General features: G+C 37.8%; 1 protein-coding gene across 3 annotated transcripts in view; it reads right to left on the reverse strand.

Moving 5' to 3' along the window:
- Positions 1-22: 22 nt before the first annotated feature.
- LOC138706261 (fatty acyl-CoA reductase wat-like) overlaps positions 23-13,631 on the reverse strand; it is a 102,083-nt gene continuing 88,474 nt past the window's right edge. For all 3 annotated transcript variants that reach the window (XM_069835340.1, XM_069835338.1, XM_069835339.1), the window contains exons 6-8: positions 11,780-12,025; positions 6,100-6,357; positions 23-3,237 (exon numbers count right to left, since the gene is read on the reverse strand). In XM_069835340.1, the coding sequence (XP_069691441.1) occupies positions 3,147-3,237; positions 6,100-6,357; positions 11,780-12,025 (595 nt within the window). In that variant the 3' untranslated portion in view covers positions 23-3,146. The remainder of the gene's footprint in view (positions 3,238-6,099; positions 6,358-11,779; positions 12,026-13,631) is intronic.

The following is a 13,631-nucleotide window of genomic DNA, read 5'->3' on the forward strand; positions in this document are numbered from 1 at the left end:
TAATTATGCTGAAGACAAGGAAGCCATTTATGCAACTTTATTATGCCTGTTATATCTACATGATATACAAATAATTCCCTTGAGTCATGCGATGTTATAAAACTGCAATAACTCATAAAAATTGACACTTAAAAACAAATATTAGTCTATATATATTGTGTCTACAAATCACTATACAGTTCACAGAAACTTTAACTGTGGCTCATTTCTGTTGTAGATTCAGTGAAGATAGGTCCAAATGTTAACCATTGCTGAACAAATCACACTGGTGTAAAGCCGTTAAGTGGCAAAACCTATGCCGAGCTCCACATGCAAGCAGTTGGTGAACAAATTCAGGTATACAGGGTCCGTAGTCGATTAGCATCGTCGTAGATGGCCTCCGGTCAGCCCACAATGCGTACAGAGGCTAAGGGATAGCATCACCATTAGTCCAAAGGCGTCCACTCACTGGCTGAGTCGTGAACTGAACATTCTCGAGTGCACAGCATGGAAAGTCTACGCTATGCTCTTAAGAAGAAGGCTTACCATATTCAGGTGCTTCAAAGACTGGAAGATGAGAACTACGCTGCACAACAAGTCATGGGTTATTATCCGTATCGTGCACCACAGGTAATAATGGTTCATGTTCTGTTTAGCGACGAAGTGACATTTCATTGTGCATCGTCGTCAACCGACACAATTGTAGGCTCTGGGGAGATGAATAACACAATGAATTCACTGAGTGGCAACGGGACTACTCTAAGGTGAATGTCTGTCTGACTTGGCCTCAGGAAGGACAGGATTCATGTACCTTTCATGTTTGCCGAAGGGACTATTACTGGGGGAATCTACCTGGATATGCTGTAGCTGCTCCTGAAGATACAGTTGCAGCGGGATGATATCCTTCACTCCGTTACCTTCCAACAAGATGGGGCGCCACTCTCCTATGAACACTTGTGTGAGACTACCTGGTCAGTGGATCGAAAGGTATTGGAATCATAAGTGGGCTCCCCAGTCTCCCGACCTAGCTTCACATAGGGCATTATCAAGAGCACCGTTTATAAAACTACGGTGCCAAATTTGAGAGGCATGTCTGTTGATTGCTACTTCTATGTTACGACGTGTATTTCATGAAACCACAAGACGATGGGAGCAGTGCGCTGATACATGTACAATCGCACTAGCTTGAATTCTTGTAAGGTTCTACTCTATCCAAATATATTGTTTATTGTCTTGCTGTAAGTCAATATCATGAAAATGTCTAGTTATTTTATGTACACTGTGTAGAAAGGCGATTGATAATTTCCTCAGGGATTTACAAGCACAGCAGCGCAAACACAAAGATAGTCACAGCAGAAGCGTTTCTATGAGTAGACAGAGAATCTCTCCAAGTTTTCATTCGTTGTAGATGGCGTGGTTTACTACCAGGGATCACTGTCAGGGAACAGTCGTAACGAAACATGACGTGCATAGTGAAAAAGAAAACTTTTTGGAATTTGCGAAACATGCGTCAATTGTGGCATTAAATAAGACGTATAAAACAGGACCTACGCGGGAAGGAAAACATTTGGTGAATGTTACAACAAATTCCGACATAGTGGCTCCCTGAATGCTGTGAAACGAACAGACAAGTCGAAACCTACAGCAGAAACTTCCGAACGTGTGCAAAAAACATTTTCCGCGTGCCCTCGGAAGTCAATATATCACACGAATCGGAAATTAGAGATAACACAGTCAAATTTCTGATGCGTTACACGCAAAAATTTTTGTTACATGCGCTAAATACTAAGGATCACAAACTTCGTGCCCAGTTGTATTCCAACAGCGGCTACAGTAGCACATCTTTGCTGAGAAGCTAATTCTCAATTTTATTTTATTGGGTTATTTTACGACGCTGTATCAACATCTAGGTTATTTAGCGTCTGAATGATATGAAGGTGATAATGCCGGTGAAATGAGTCCGGGGTCCAGCACCGAAAGTTACCCAGCATTTGCTCGTATTGGGTCGTGGGAAAACCTCGGAAAAAACATCAACCAGGTAACTTGCCCCGACCGGGATTCGAATCCGGGCCACCTGGTTTCACAGACAGACGCGCTGGTGTCCACAGGTGTGGACGCTAATTCTCAATGAATTCTCAGTGATGAGGAGTGATATAAGACGCATGCATTTAAAGGTAAAGCCACTTCATTACAGGTCTCATCTGCATAAGTTGACGGCGGAAGGTTAAGTTACCCACCTTTACAGAAAATCGGCATTAACGACAGTAGGAATGTCCGCAGCCTTCGTCTCCAAAAGCATTAATGTCCTTGCTAATCAATTTCGTTGGAATCTCAGTAAATCCCAGTGCAACAAGAAGGATTATAACAATGCAGAAAATCCATTACTCCATCGAGAATTGAACCCAAGATCTTGCGGCTTTGCATTGCTACCTCTTAACCGCGACGCTACCGCAAACCCCAGTGTGTGTGTGTTTGGGGCAAGAAAAATCCTCGTGTAGTGATGGAACACATTCGTGAATCCATTGAGGAGAATATGTTTTGTGCCGTTTCTTCTTGCAATGTCTCCTCCAGACTAATTTTACGAAGCCAACAGTTAACGGTATTAACTACCTACACATGCTACAACTGCGGTTAATGCCACATTTAGTCTATAGGAAGATGGCAAGTACTTAATTTTCCAACAGGACGGAGCCCCTCTGTGATCATCTGAATACTAATCTTCTCGGTTCATGGATTAGAATAGCTTCCGACGATCACTCCCTTCTTCTTCCCTGGCCACTATGGTCACCCAACATTACTTCCTGTGATTTCTTTTCTTATAGGATTGCGTCAAGACTCGTATGACTGTACGCGCCCTCTATACCAGGTAATTTACCAGAGCTGTGGCAAAGGATCGTGCAAACTGACGCTGCTATCCACTATGAGGTGTTGGAACATGTGTGGCAGGAATTTCAATAGATGATTGACGTCTGTTGCGGTAGCAGAGGAGGACATAACGAGAATCTCTGACGTAGGACAGAAACTTCGAGACTTAGAGAGTTTCTTATCTGTAAGTTATAGATGCGTCACTCTTTCGTGACTATATCGTAAAATGTGAAAATCAAGGAGGGATTAATGCATTTCTCTGTATATTTAGCATATGATCATCCCATAAAAACTGAATACTCTCAAAGAAACAGAGGTGAGACGGCAAACCAGACCAACCACAGAATAAAAGCGAAGATCGAAAACGTTGTGACCTTGTGAATCCTCTCCATCCTGCGAAAACATAAAAACAGATGCAATGACAAAATAAAGTGACCAGAGACAATAGGAAGTAGAATGTGTACATGGATGAAAAAGGAACGAAGAAAAGTAAAAACAAAGAAGTACAATAAGTAAGATACGAGTCAATAAAAACAAAAAGAAACTGAAGACATGAAAAGGAAACGTAATAGATGGGAAGAACCAAAACCAATGCGAGAATGAATAAGAGGAGGAAACGGAAATAAAGCTAAAAAAAAACTCGAGGACAGTGGAGAGTAGAGAAGAAAGTAGGAACGAGGGAAGAGAGAGCAGGAACGATAGAGAGTGAAAGCTGGAACTAAGTAATGATAAAGCTAGATAAAAAAAAAAGAGAGAAGCCAGAGCAAGAAGATGTCAAATAACAAATTCTGAATCCGTTAAAACGCCACAAAACGCTAAATTTTAACTTTATAAATGCTACCATCTCTATTCATAATCTGCCTCGAGTTCGAGCTTTTTTTTCCCGCTAACTGAAAACAAAGTTGTTTCAAGTCTGATGAACTTAATTCAAAATACCTATTCTTCATGACTTCACGACATTCTACCAATTTCTCTTCCAGTTCACTGTCTAAAATAATTTTCTTCCAAATGTTGTATTTGTAAGAATGTGAATAATTGTTGCTTTGTTCTTTACATAACCTTCAAGGCTTTATTTCGGAACATTGTAGTCCGAAGGTTCGTGAGTTCGAATCCCGCCGTGGATGGATGTCCCTTGTTAATGTTATGTTCTGTTCTGTTTGACTCACAAGCAAACATTCTCATGAGGACAGATAAAAAAAAGTTAATTTGTTTCTTTCACCAAGTTAATAATATTAAAACAAGTGCTTATACAAATTTTGACCCTCGAGCGCAATTACGAGGGCTGTCCAGAAAGCAAGTTTTCCTCGGGCCGTTTACAGAAAGAAAAGACAATTTCATTGAAAGATTTATTGGAACAGATATAGCAATTGTTGAGTTTTTTCAACATATTCCACACTAGAATTGAGACATTTGTTATACCATGGGATCAAAAGAGAGGTGAAGACGGCTGTCACACACTGGTTCCGATCCCGGGCGGCAGACTTCTAAGATAGAGGGATCAAAAGTTGATCCCATGGTATGTCAAATGTCTCAATTTCGGTGAGGAATATGTTGAAAAATACTTCAACAATATCTGTATCTATTCCAATAAATCTTCTATGAAATTGTGTTCTCTTTTTGTAAACGACCCGAGGAAACTTACTTTCCCCACGACCTTCGTAATTGCGCTCGAGTGGCCAAAATTTGATTCTCATGACTTAGTAAGTTATCTTCACAGTGCAGTGGTTTTGGTTTTGGTTTTGGTTTTGGTTTTGCGGTGCTATCATAGTAATAATTGGAGTGAGAATGATATAGTAGTCCTATTCCACACAAATAAGATTTTACATGAGAGCGTGTTAAAGGTATAGACTGTAATGCTATTAGGTAAGATATCATAATTTCTTCGGCGTATACTTATAATTTCTATAATATTTTACTAGCAGCTTTTTCATTTGTGTAAGAAATGAACTCTCACAAAAAATATTTATGTTAAAAGTGTGGCTTTGGACTATCTCATTCTCACCCCTTCAATTACTATTATTATTATTATTATTATTATTATTATTATTATTATTATTATTATTATTATTATTATTATTCAGGTAATTTCTTATTATTTTGTCTAAGGCGTATGTATTCCTTGTTGAAAATAATTCGACAATTTATAATATTTGCGGCATAAATTCAAAACATAATTGCTGAAATGGTTTGCAAAACGTAAGTATATACACAGTGGAAGTGAAATAATCCTTTAGATTAAAAGAGACGGTAGGGTACACTTAAATGAATAGAAAATCTGTATTACGTTTTGTGAATAAATGCACGGTTAATTAGAAAACTGAGTTGGAACTTTCAGAAGTCTGACAACATCGTCGATAACGAACTTCTCTTTCTTCTTGTTTTTTTTAAGTAGGTTATTTTACGACACTGTATCAACATCTTAGGTTATTTTGCGTCTGAATGAGATGAGGGTAATAATGCCGGTGAAATAAGTCCGGGGTCCAGCACTGAATGTTACCCAGCATTTGCTCAAATTGGGTTGAGGTAAAACTACGGAAAAAACCTCAACCAGGTAAATTATCCCGACTGAGATTCGAACCCGGGCCAGCTAGTTTAGCGGCCAGACGCGCTAACCGTTACTCCACAGGTGTGGACTCTTTCTTCTCGTAATATTGATGTAAGAGGTCAACGAACTCAGGTTTGTCTGCCTTAATGAACTATCTCCCATATCCCTTTCTGGCGACAATGTTGCAAGCTGGTCGCATAGGTCAGTGGCTTAAAATTAGTGGTTTTAAAATTAAATTTGCAAGAAAACCGTCCACGCCATTGAAATACGCCAGAGGGATATATTACTCTTTATTAGATATTCTATCGATGTGAACAAAAATTACGACTCTACTCGCAATAATTACCGAATAAGAGAATGTTAAATATTTTGGAAAAAACATTTTTGTCTGAGAAAACTATAGGCTTTCCTCGAATATGTTATTACATTTTTTTTGTTACATAGGCTACAACATTAGCTACTCGCTCTGAAAATCTGCAGGGTTATTTCACTTCCGCCCTGTATATTTCTGTAACAAATAATAAACCATTAATAATCTTCTATACATCGTCGGAAACTGAAGAACCGGATTGTTTCAAGTATTATGACGCGCAATTTTTATGCATAATTACCACATTTTCTCTCATTATTTTAGATTTAATCACTTTTATTATTGTTAATGTCTAATAGGTCTAAATATTTAACATGTTTTGATAATGTCATATACTTACCTCTTTGCGCGTTTCATTGCTTTCGGCAGGTTCTTTGGGTCTTGTTTAAGAAGAAATTGGCGGTAACCTTCCACACTTCTGCAGCAATATTCACGCCAATTCACATCTCTAATATCGAAGTGAAATATTTTCTTATCTTCGTCACTGATATTCGTCCACAATTTTCTCATGTTATCATTCTCAAACTTCCATTCTTTTGTACTAAATTTTCCTAGTATTTTATTGTGGTAATCTATTTTATCATATATCTTCATCATTCTGAAAAAAAATTATATTACTGTTTCTTTTTTGTTTGTCCGAAGACAGGTCTGAACCTCACAAGTGATATCATTAAGACACCACTTATGAGGCAACTAGCCAGGAGATAATGGGGTAGTGTGGCCAGTTCCTTTCCCCCTCCAATTCATACAACGCCGAATAATTACATATTACACTAATCAGACTTCAGATGCATACAAATAATAATTGTTGTTCCTCTGACATATATCGTGAAGTGAGATGTACTGCCTGACAATACATAGGGTAGATATACTACATATCAGCCAGAACCTCAATCAGAGGATCATTGTTTCTTGATATGCTATAATTAATTGTTTGAAATAAAGCTTTTAGCCTATTATGAAGGATTAGTGGAGCGGAGAAAAATTCTCTCCCGCACCGGGATTCGGACCCGGGTTTTCAGCTCTCCATTCTGACGCTCTATCCACTAAGCCACACCGGATTTTAATTCCGACGCCGGATTGAATCCTCTCAGTTTATGTTCCACCTCTTAGTTTCCCTTTAGTGGCCAATTCTCATGCACTGTGTCACAGATGTATGACAGTGGCACAATGTCCAACACACTAATGTGCAGAAGTGCACACATTACGAGTGACTAAGTGGCCGGAATCTAATGGAATGAGCGCCGTCTTACATCACTAAGTGATTATATAGCATATCATATTATAGCGATGTACCGAAGTATATATATGATATGATCATTCTTACATCCCTTATCCCAAGTGTAGCCAACATGACTTTAAATTTAGCCCATGGAGACAAGAAGCATTAGAGTCGTGGCAAGGGAGAGTTGGAGAATATAAACACGCCGTAGCGTATTCCCTACAGATGCAAAACTCTAGAAATCACAATGCTGTCATGTTGCAAATGAATAGATGTATATGATTAAGATTGTGTTTGATTAGACTATGCTTTATTTGAAATGATGGCGATTATTACTTTCTCACATGCAGGGTCGGGAGTTGCGGGGCCTAATTTGAAAAAAAAAATCTGCAGTATCTATACCTGTAAGTATAGTTTATTATAGGCTTGTATCTCTATTAAACAACGGAAATCATCAAGATATGAATTTAGGAAGTGCATATGAGTTAATGCTAAGAAAGCGTACAAGTGAACGAACAAAAATGTCTTGATTATCTTTAGATAGTCTAAATAAAATCACCTGTTCTATTCACTGCGAAATGATTAATTGAAAATATTATAAGGAATTTTAATCAAAATATAAGAACTGCATTATTAGGAAGTAATTTGTACCTTTTGTTTGTAATAATTCTAAATATGACAATATGAATACAAATAAAAAGACATATTGATATTATTGCTTGTAATGGGAAAAAATATAGCCTAGCGTTTCTATTCTTCGCAAAACTACAATGTGGTGTTAGATGTACAGTTACCCTTAAAAAGAATGAGACGATTCTTGGTCGTCGGAAGTTAAAGTTCTACAGCGCGGTTCACTCGATATCGACGTAACGATACATAACATGACAAATAGTACAAGAATTGTTACAAGGACCACAACAAAGACAAGGACCAGAATAAGGATCACGAAGAAGACTGCCATTTAAGGCCAGGATTTCACAACATAGCTCGAGTCACAAAATATCATTGCTTCACTGTACCGAATGGCAAATGCCTGCTAAGGGATCTACATTCTGGACTGCTGCTGTCACTGTCTTGTCTCGGTAGCTCATATAGTAGCGTGTCGGTTCCAATGTAGAACCGAAACGTCTCGTGTTCGATCCCGGGTAAAACTTTTTTTTTATTGAGGTGTAATTAATTTGTTCAGAGATCCTCGACTGTCTAATTTGTCGAAAAATATGGAATAATTTATGCCCAATTTCTGGGTCTTATAAGTGGGCTGAACCTCGTCAAAAAAATAAATCTTACTTGGATGTTAAAAGTATTCTTCCTCAAACAAAAATCATAAGAAACAAAAAGAGACCTGTTAACTTAAAATCTTGTCCACATGCCATCAGCTTCTATTACAGCTCTAAGTCGATCCGGCATGGATGTCACGAGATTGTGGAATAAGTTCTGATCCCCGGCGAGATCTTCCCAAGTGTCAACAACTTGATCCCACAATTCGTCTCGATTTCGAGGGCGTCGGTGGGCATAGGTGGCCATTCTTCTCTTTTTCAATTCCGCCCATAAATTTTCGATGACATTCAAATCAGGTGACTTCGGAGGCCAATTAATGATTTCGGTCTCGGGTGTCCTTTGAAACCATCTTTGAATGCTTGCAGCATAGTGCACGAGATGGTTATCCTGCTGGAAGAGCAATGTTCCTTCGGGAAAACGTCCTCGGGCGGAGGGAAGGAATATATTTTCCAGAATGTGCTCGTAAGTTCCCGCATTAAACCGGCCATTGATTCGTTCTATAACGCCAGGTCCATCGTAAGACATCCACCCCCAACACGATATGCTAAAGCGCCCCGATCTTTCACGTCGGTGCACATAGCGCTGGTCATGTCGGAGACCATCCTCACGATAGACACGGACAGGACCTTCGTAATCACTCGAGATGGTTGTTTCGTCGGAGAAAATTACATTTCTCCAATCGAAATCCACTCGATTGGTAGCGAAGGCAAGACGGTCGACAGCTTGTGCTTCCCCCAATATTTCCATTTGCGCGGCCCTCCGGCTCCTAATACCGCGGTTCCTCAACCTGCTGATCACAGTCTGTGAAGAGCCGGGAATGTTAGATGCTGCGCTTATTTCGTTAGCAGTCAGAAAGGGGTCTTGTCGAACTGTCTCGAATAAGAGAGCATCCTCTTCCAATGAAGAAATCCGCGGACGCCCAGGAATAGGGCGATTTTTGACCTCCCTTAAATTTTGGTAACGATGAACCCACCTCGCGGCTGTACTTCCAGGAACACCGACCAAACGGCCAGCAGATCTAGCCCTATATCCAGCCTCAACTAGAGCTATCTCGCTGTCTCATGTCACGTCGGTTCGCCATTACGATGAGAAATGAGGGATGACGACAATACTTTAGTGTAGACAATGACTATTTAGCGTGATATAGAATTATTGAAATAAGAGGCATCTTGCATATTAAGAGTTAATAAATCAACCCTAAATTAAATATCTAAATAACAGGATATAACAGGAAGTCCAATTGTTGCGAAACTAATCAAATTAAATCTAATTACATTAAGTAAACAAACCCCAAGTTATGACACCATATTGCTACAGCTAAATTGTAGGTTATTAACATAAGCATTGAATCGGTCCGTAGTTGTGCGTTGGATGACAAAACCAAACATCGAAATTTCGAATATTGCCGAGGAATGTAACTTCTTGCTTTTTATAATGTAAATCAGACTTGTAACTATAATCATTCGTATTTCTTACATTATTTATTAATATTTATAGCCAAAACTGAATTTGTAAAGAAAAGACTTTAGAACTCTCATATGGAATTTGTGATCTGTAGTGACATAAACATAGATTATCTCTCGGAACTTTTCCGTAAAACTAAATTAAATTCACTCCTTGAAACTGGAAACCTTAGTCGTAGAGTCATTTTCCCACAGCATACAAACTGAAGTAGCACAGCCATTGATAAATGTTTTGTACACAGAATTAGACTGAATTCCTATTCGACAGAACCTATAATCAATGGCTTGTCTGAACATGATAAACAAATCCTAAGTGTTTCCAATGTCACTGAACAATTTCAAAATATTAATTTAAAAACTAAGAAAGGATCGTAAATGCTGTATCTAGTGATTATTTACATTTATGTCTACAAAATGAATCTTGGAAGAACATATATGTTACTGGTACTACTGATATTAAGAGTAAATGTATTGAATTATTCACTTAATTTCATAATTACTTCAGTGGATTTTCTCCACTTAATGTTGTGAAAAAATTCAAAAGTAAAAACATGTAGATAACGCAGGGACTTCAAAATCTCATATATTAAAAAGAAGAATCTATATGTAATGAGTTGCAATGTAATGATCCTCATGTTCTTAAATACTGCAAGAAGTACAGTGTAATTTATCAAAAATCGTGAAAGAGGGAAATAGAATATATTTGAATAGAAAAGTACAGAATTCAGATAATTCAATTAAACCTATTCGGAATATTATTAAATTGAAACTTGTAGATATCCTAAGAAAGAAAATATTTTTTCATTAAGAACAATGATTATAAAGTAGAGGATCATAAATCTATTGCAAATTCTTTTAACGTATTATAGTATATAGTACAGAAATATTATTGACAACTTAAACATTCAAGATTTTGCAAAAGATACTGCAATTGGTTACTTAACAGATGTATTTTATAATTAGTATTAATATATGTAATTAGTCAATAACTGCAACAGTGCTTTTTCATTCAATCATAACATGAATAAAATTGAATGCAAACACGTAGATAAAATAGGTAAAATTAACTGCAGGGGTGAGAATGAAATAATCCAAAGCCATACTTTTAACAAAAATTGTTTTGTGCGAGTGCATTTCTTACACATATGGGAAAGCTATTAATAAATTATTGTAATAATTACTCAACAAATGACATAGCCTAAGGACTCTAAACCTTTGTAAAAGTTTGTCTATTATTATATAAATTTTTTAATTTCATTTTAATTGTTAGTTTTTAATATATATGCATTCACATTATATCTGTGTGCGTGCGTGCGTGTGTGTATATAAATGCATTCATTAGATTAACGTTAATAATATTATAACTTGTAATTTTGTATTGTTTGCAATCATTAACACTTAATCTCGGGACTTTGTAAAACTCTATTTCAACGTTACTTAGCTATTTCAATGTTATTTAGACAAAAAAAAATCGTTGTGTAGACTAAGAATCGAACTCGCACTCTTTTACACAACACGTATTAGTCTTACCGTCTGAGCTATTGAAACGACATGAAAGCTTTCCTTTCTGTGCGGAGTGTCGATCTAGTCATGAAGGTCCATTGTCGATTTAACTGCATGATTTATGTATATATTTATCTTTTATTTACGTAATATTATCATATTTTTTGCAGTTTCTGAAGTGAATTTCGGAACGATGCTAGTAACAAACCAAATAGCCTGAATTTAAGTAACTCAATATTCGTTATCTTGTGTATCAGTGCTCTGGTCTCCGATCATGCGCAGTGTTTTACATCTGAGACTTAAGAACATTCAATCGTCTCATCCTTTTTCAGGGAAACTGTACGTTGCAATATGTTTTGTGTTCTTGACATGAGTAAAGTGGATTAACCTAGTGCGCAGTTTAAATCGGTCCAATTCGCTTAAAGCCGACCCTGCTCACATGCATAATGATAAATTATCATTATCCGCTTAATGCTACTTCATTTTTATATCTAACATTTTCCCTGTATTTTAAAAATGAGACAGCAGCACTTTACTCATATCAAGGAACTTACGTGGGCTTCTGTCCTTTGCAGAACAATAAGCTGTCCATTAGAAGCGCTGGTATAGTGTGCAGAAAGAACCAGAAGAATTTGTAAAATGAAGGTCTTTTACATTGCACGTTGAACGGCATCCACATGATGTCATCGAACGGACACTTCGAGATGTCCTCGTCGAAATAGCCTATAATCTTGCTCCAGGTGATGGGATTCTCACAACTAGACACATTGTTGTACACAGGAATGTCTTCGCTTCCAGGCCTGAAATCATAATCGGAGACTAAAGTTTTTGTAAACATTGATATGAAAACGACTGTCTTAGAAGCCTTTCCACGATGGTTGAAGCATGACTGTGGATGCGCTGTGGACGAAAATGCGTCTACTCCGTAAGATTTTCACATGCTGCAGCCAACGTAACTTGCGTGAGATAACTAGGCTGAGTGATGCTCAGCGAAACGACTACAACAGGAGGAGGAATCGAAGGTTACGAGTAAAGCTCTCTACCGGTGATATCCGGTACTATCGTTGGTGGTAAAGGGAATATACTGTACCAACGAGCTAGAAGTACTTCTAGCTCGTTGGGATATACGGAGGGATGCGGAGGTTCGGAGAGAAACGACAATCGGAGAACGAAGATCTCAAAGACGACCGACCTACCGACTATACTGTTTTCGCTGTAAGAAAAATCCTAATGTAAACACAAGCACGTGGCTGTCATACCCGTGATTGGCTCCCAGTCGAAACACTCACACGACGCAGGAAAATGTAGTTCGTATTTGGAAACTATCATCTGGTATTATTTGAAAATAAAAAATTGAATTCTAGTTGTTAAATACAATGAAACATATAACTTCACTCATATGTAAAACGATATGTAAAAGAAAAGCTACTTTTACTTTTGTTATGTACTATGAACGCGGATGAATACCAACAATAATACCGAGGTAGTCTGTTCTTGTAACAAGCTGGCGTCACTTGAGCTCGTAGTTATTTCCGCAAGCACGTGGTACTGAAGTATGGCTTCTGCATCCTCAGTGTGTGAGGTTATTAAACACAAGAGTGGAAACCCTCTCAAAAGCGGAGACAAACAAATAGTCTTAAATGTATAAAATAAGTTATGTTAGTTTTAATTAGAGTAATTATAAAGTAAATGTTTCCTAAGCAAACGAATGCATGGTAGTGAGGTTAGGCCTACTTGACGAGTAACGGGAAATGTTTAACATGAAGAAGAATGTACAACAGTAGGCGGGAACATGTACTGAGAATCTATGGCGCCAAACATTGGCCAATGAAGCCTCACATCAGTCACGTGCTATTGTTTATATTAGGATTTTTCTTACAGTAAAAAGATTATAGATTGGTGATAGTTGTGAGTGGGAATAAAATTACACTGAAGCGGGTATCCGACACAAGGAAATTCTTTAATTTAGCTGGAACTATTAACAAAGACGCACGCTAGAAACTTTTCGGTAGGTATAATGTGTGCTCTGCACATCCTAGATGGCGAAGATTTAATTTTTTGACGGCAGCAAGCATATTTGAGGCATTGTCTGTGACAAAGACAGAACTTTATTGTTCAGTCTCCATAAACTAATCATGACTTAATGCAACCAGTAATGTTGTCGGCTGTGTGGCTTGCCTTGAAAACAGACAAGTCAAAGCAAGCAAATGTTAATTGCTCACAAGTAAAGACTATTTTCTTAGTCCCACAACAATATACAATACGGCACGCTCCCTTCAGTACAGACTCAGCTCACAATCACAACAAATAACGCGCATAACAGGATCATCCTACAACAAGTACAGTACTTCAGTTTAGCAGTGCTTATGATATTGTGCACTACTAATTGAAAGTGCCAAAAAAAAG

The sequence above is a fragment of the Periplaneta americana genome, chromosome 9, assembly GCF_040183065.1.
Source record: "Periplaneta americana isolate PAMFEO1 chromosome 9, P.americana_PAMFEO1_priV1, whole genome shotgun sequence".
NCBI lineage: Eukaryota > Metazoa > Arthropoda > Insecta > Blattodea > Blattidae > Periplaneta > Periplaneta americana.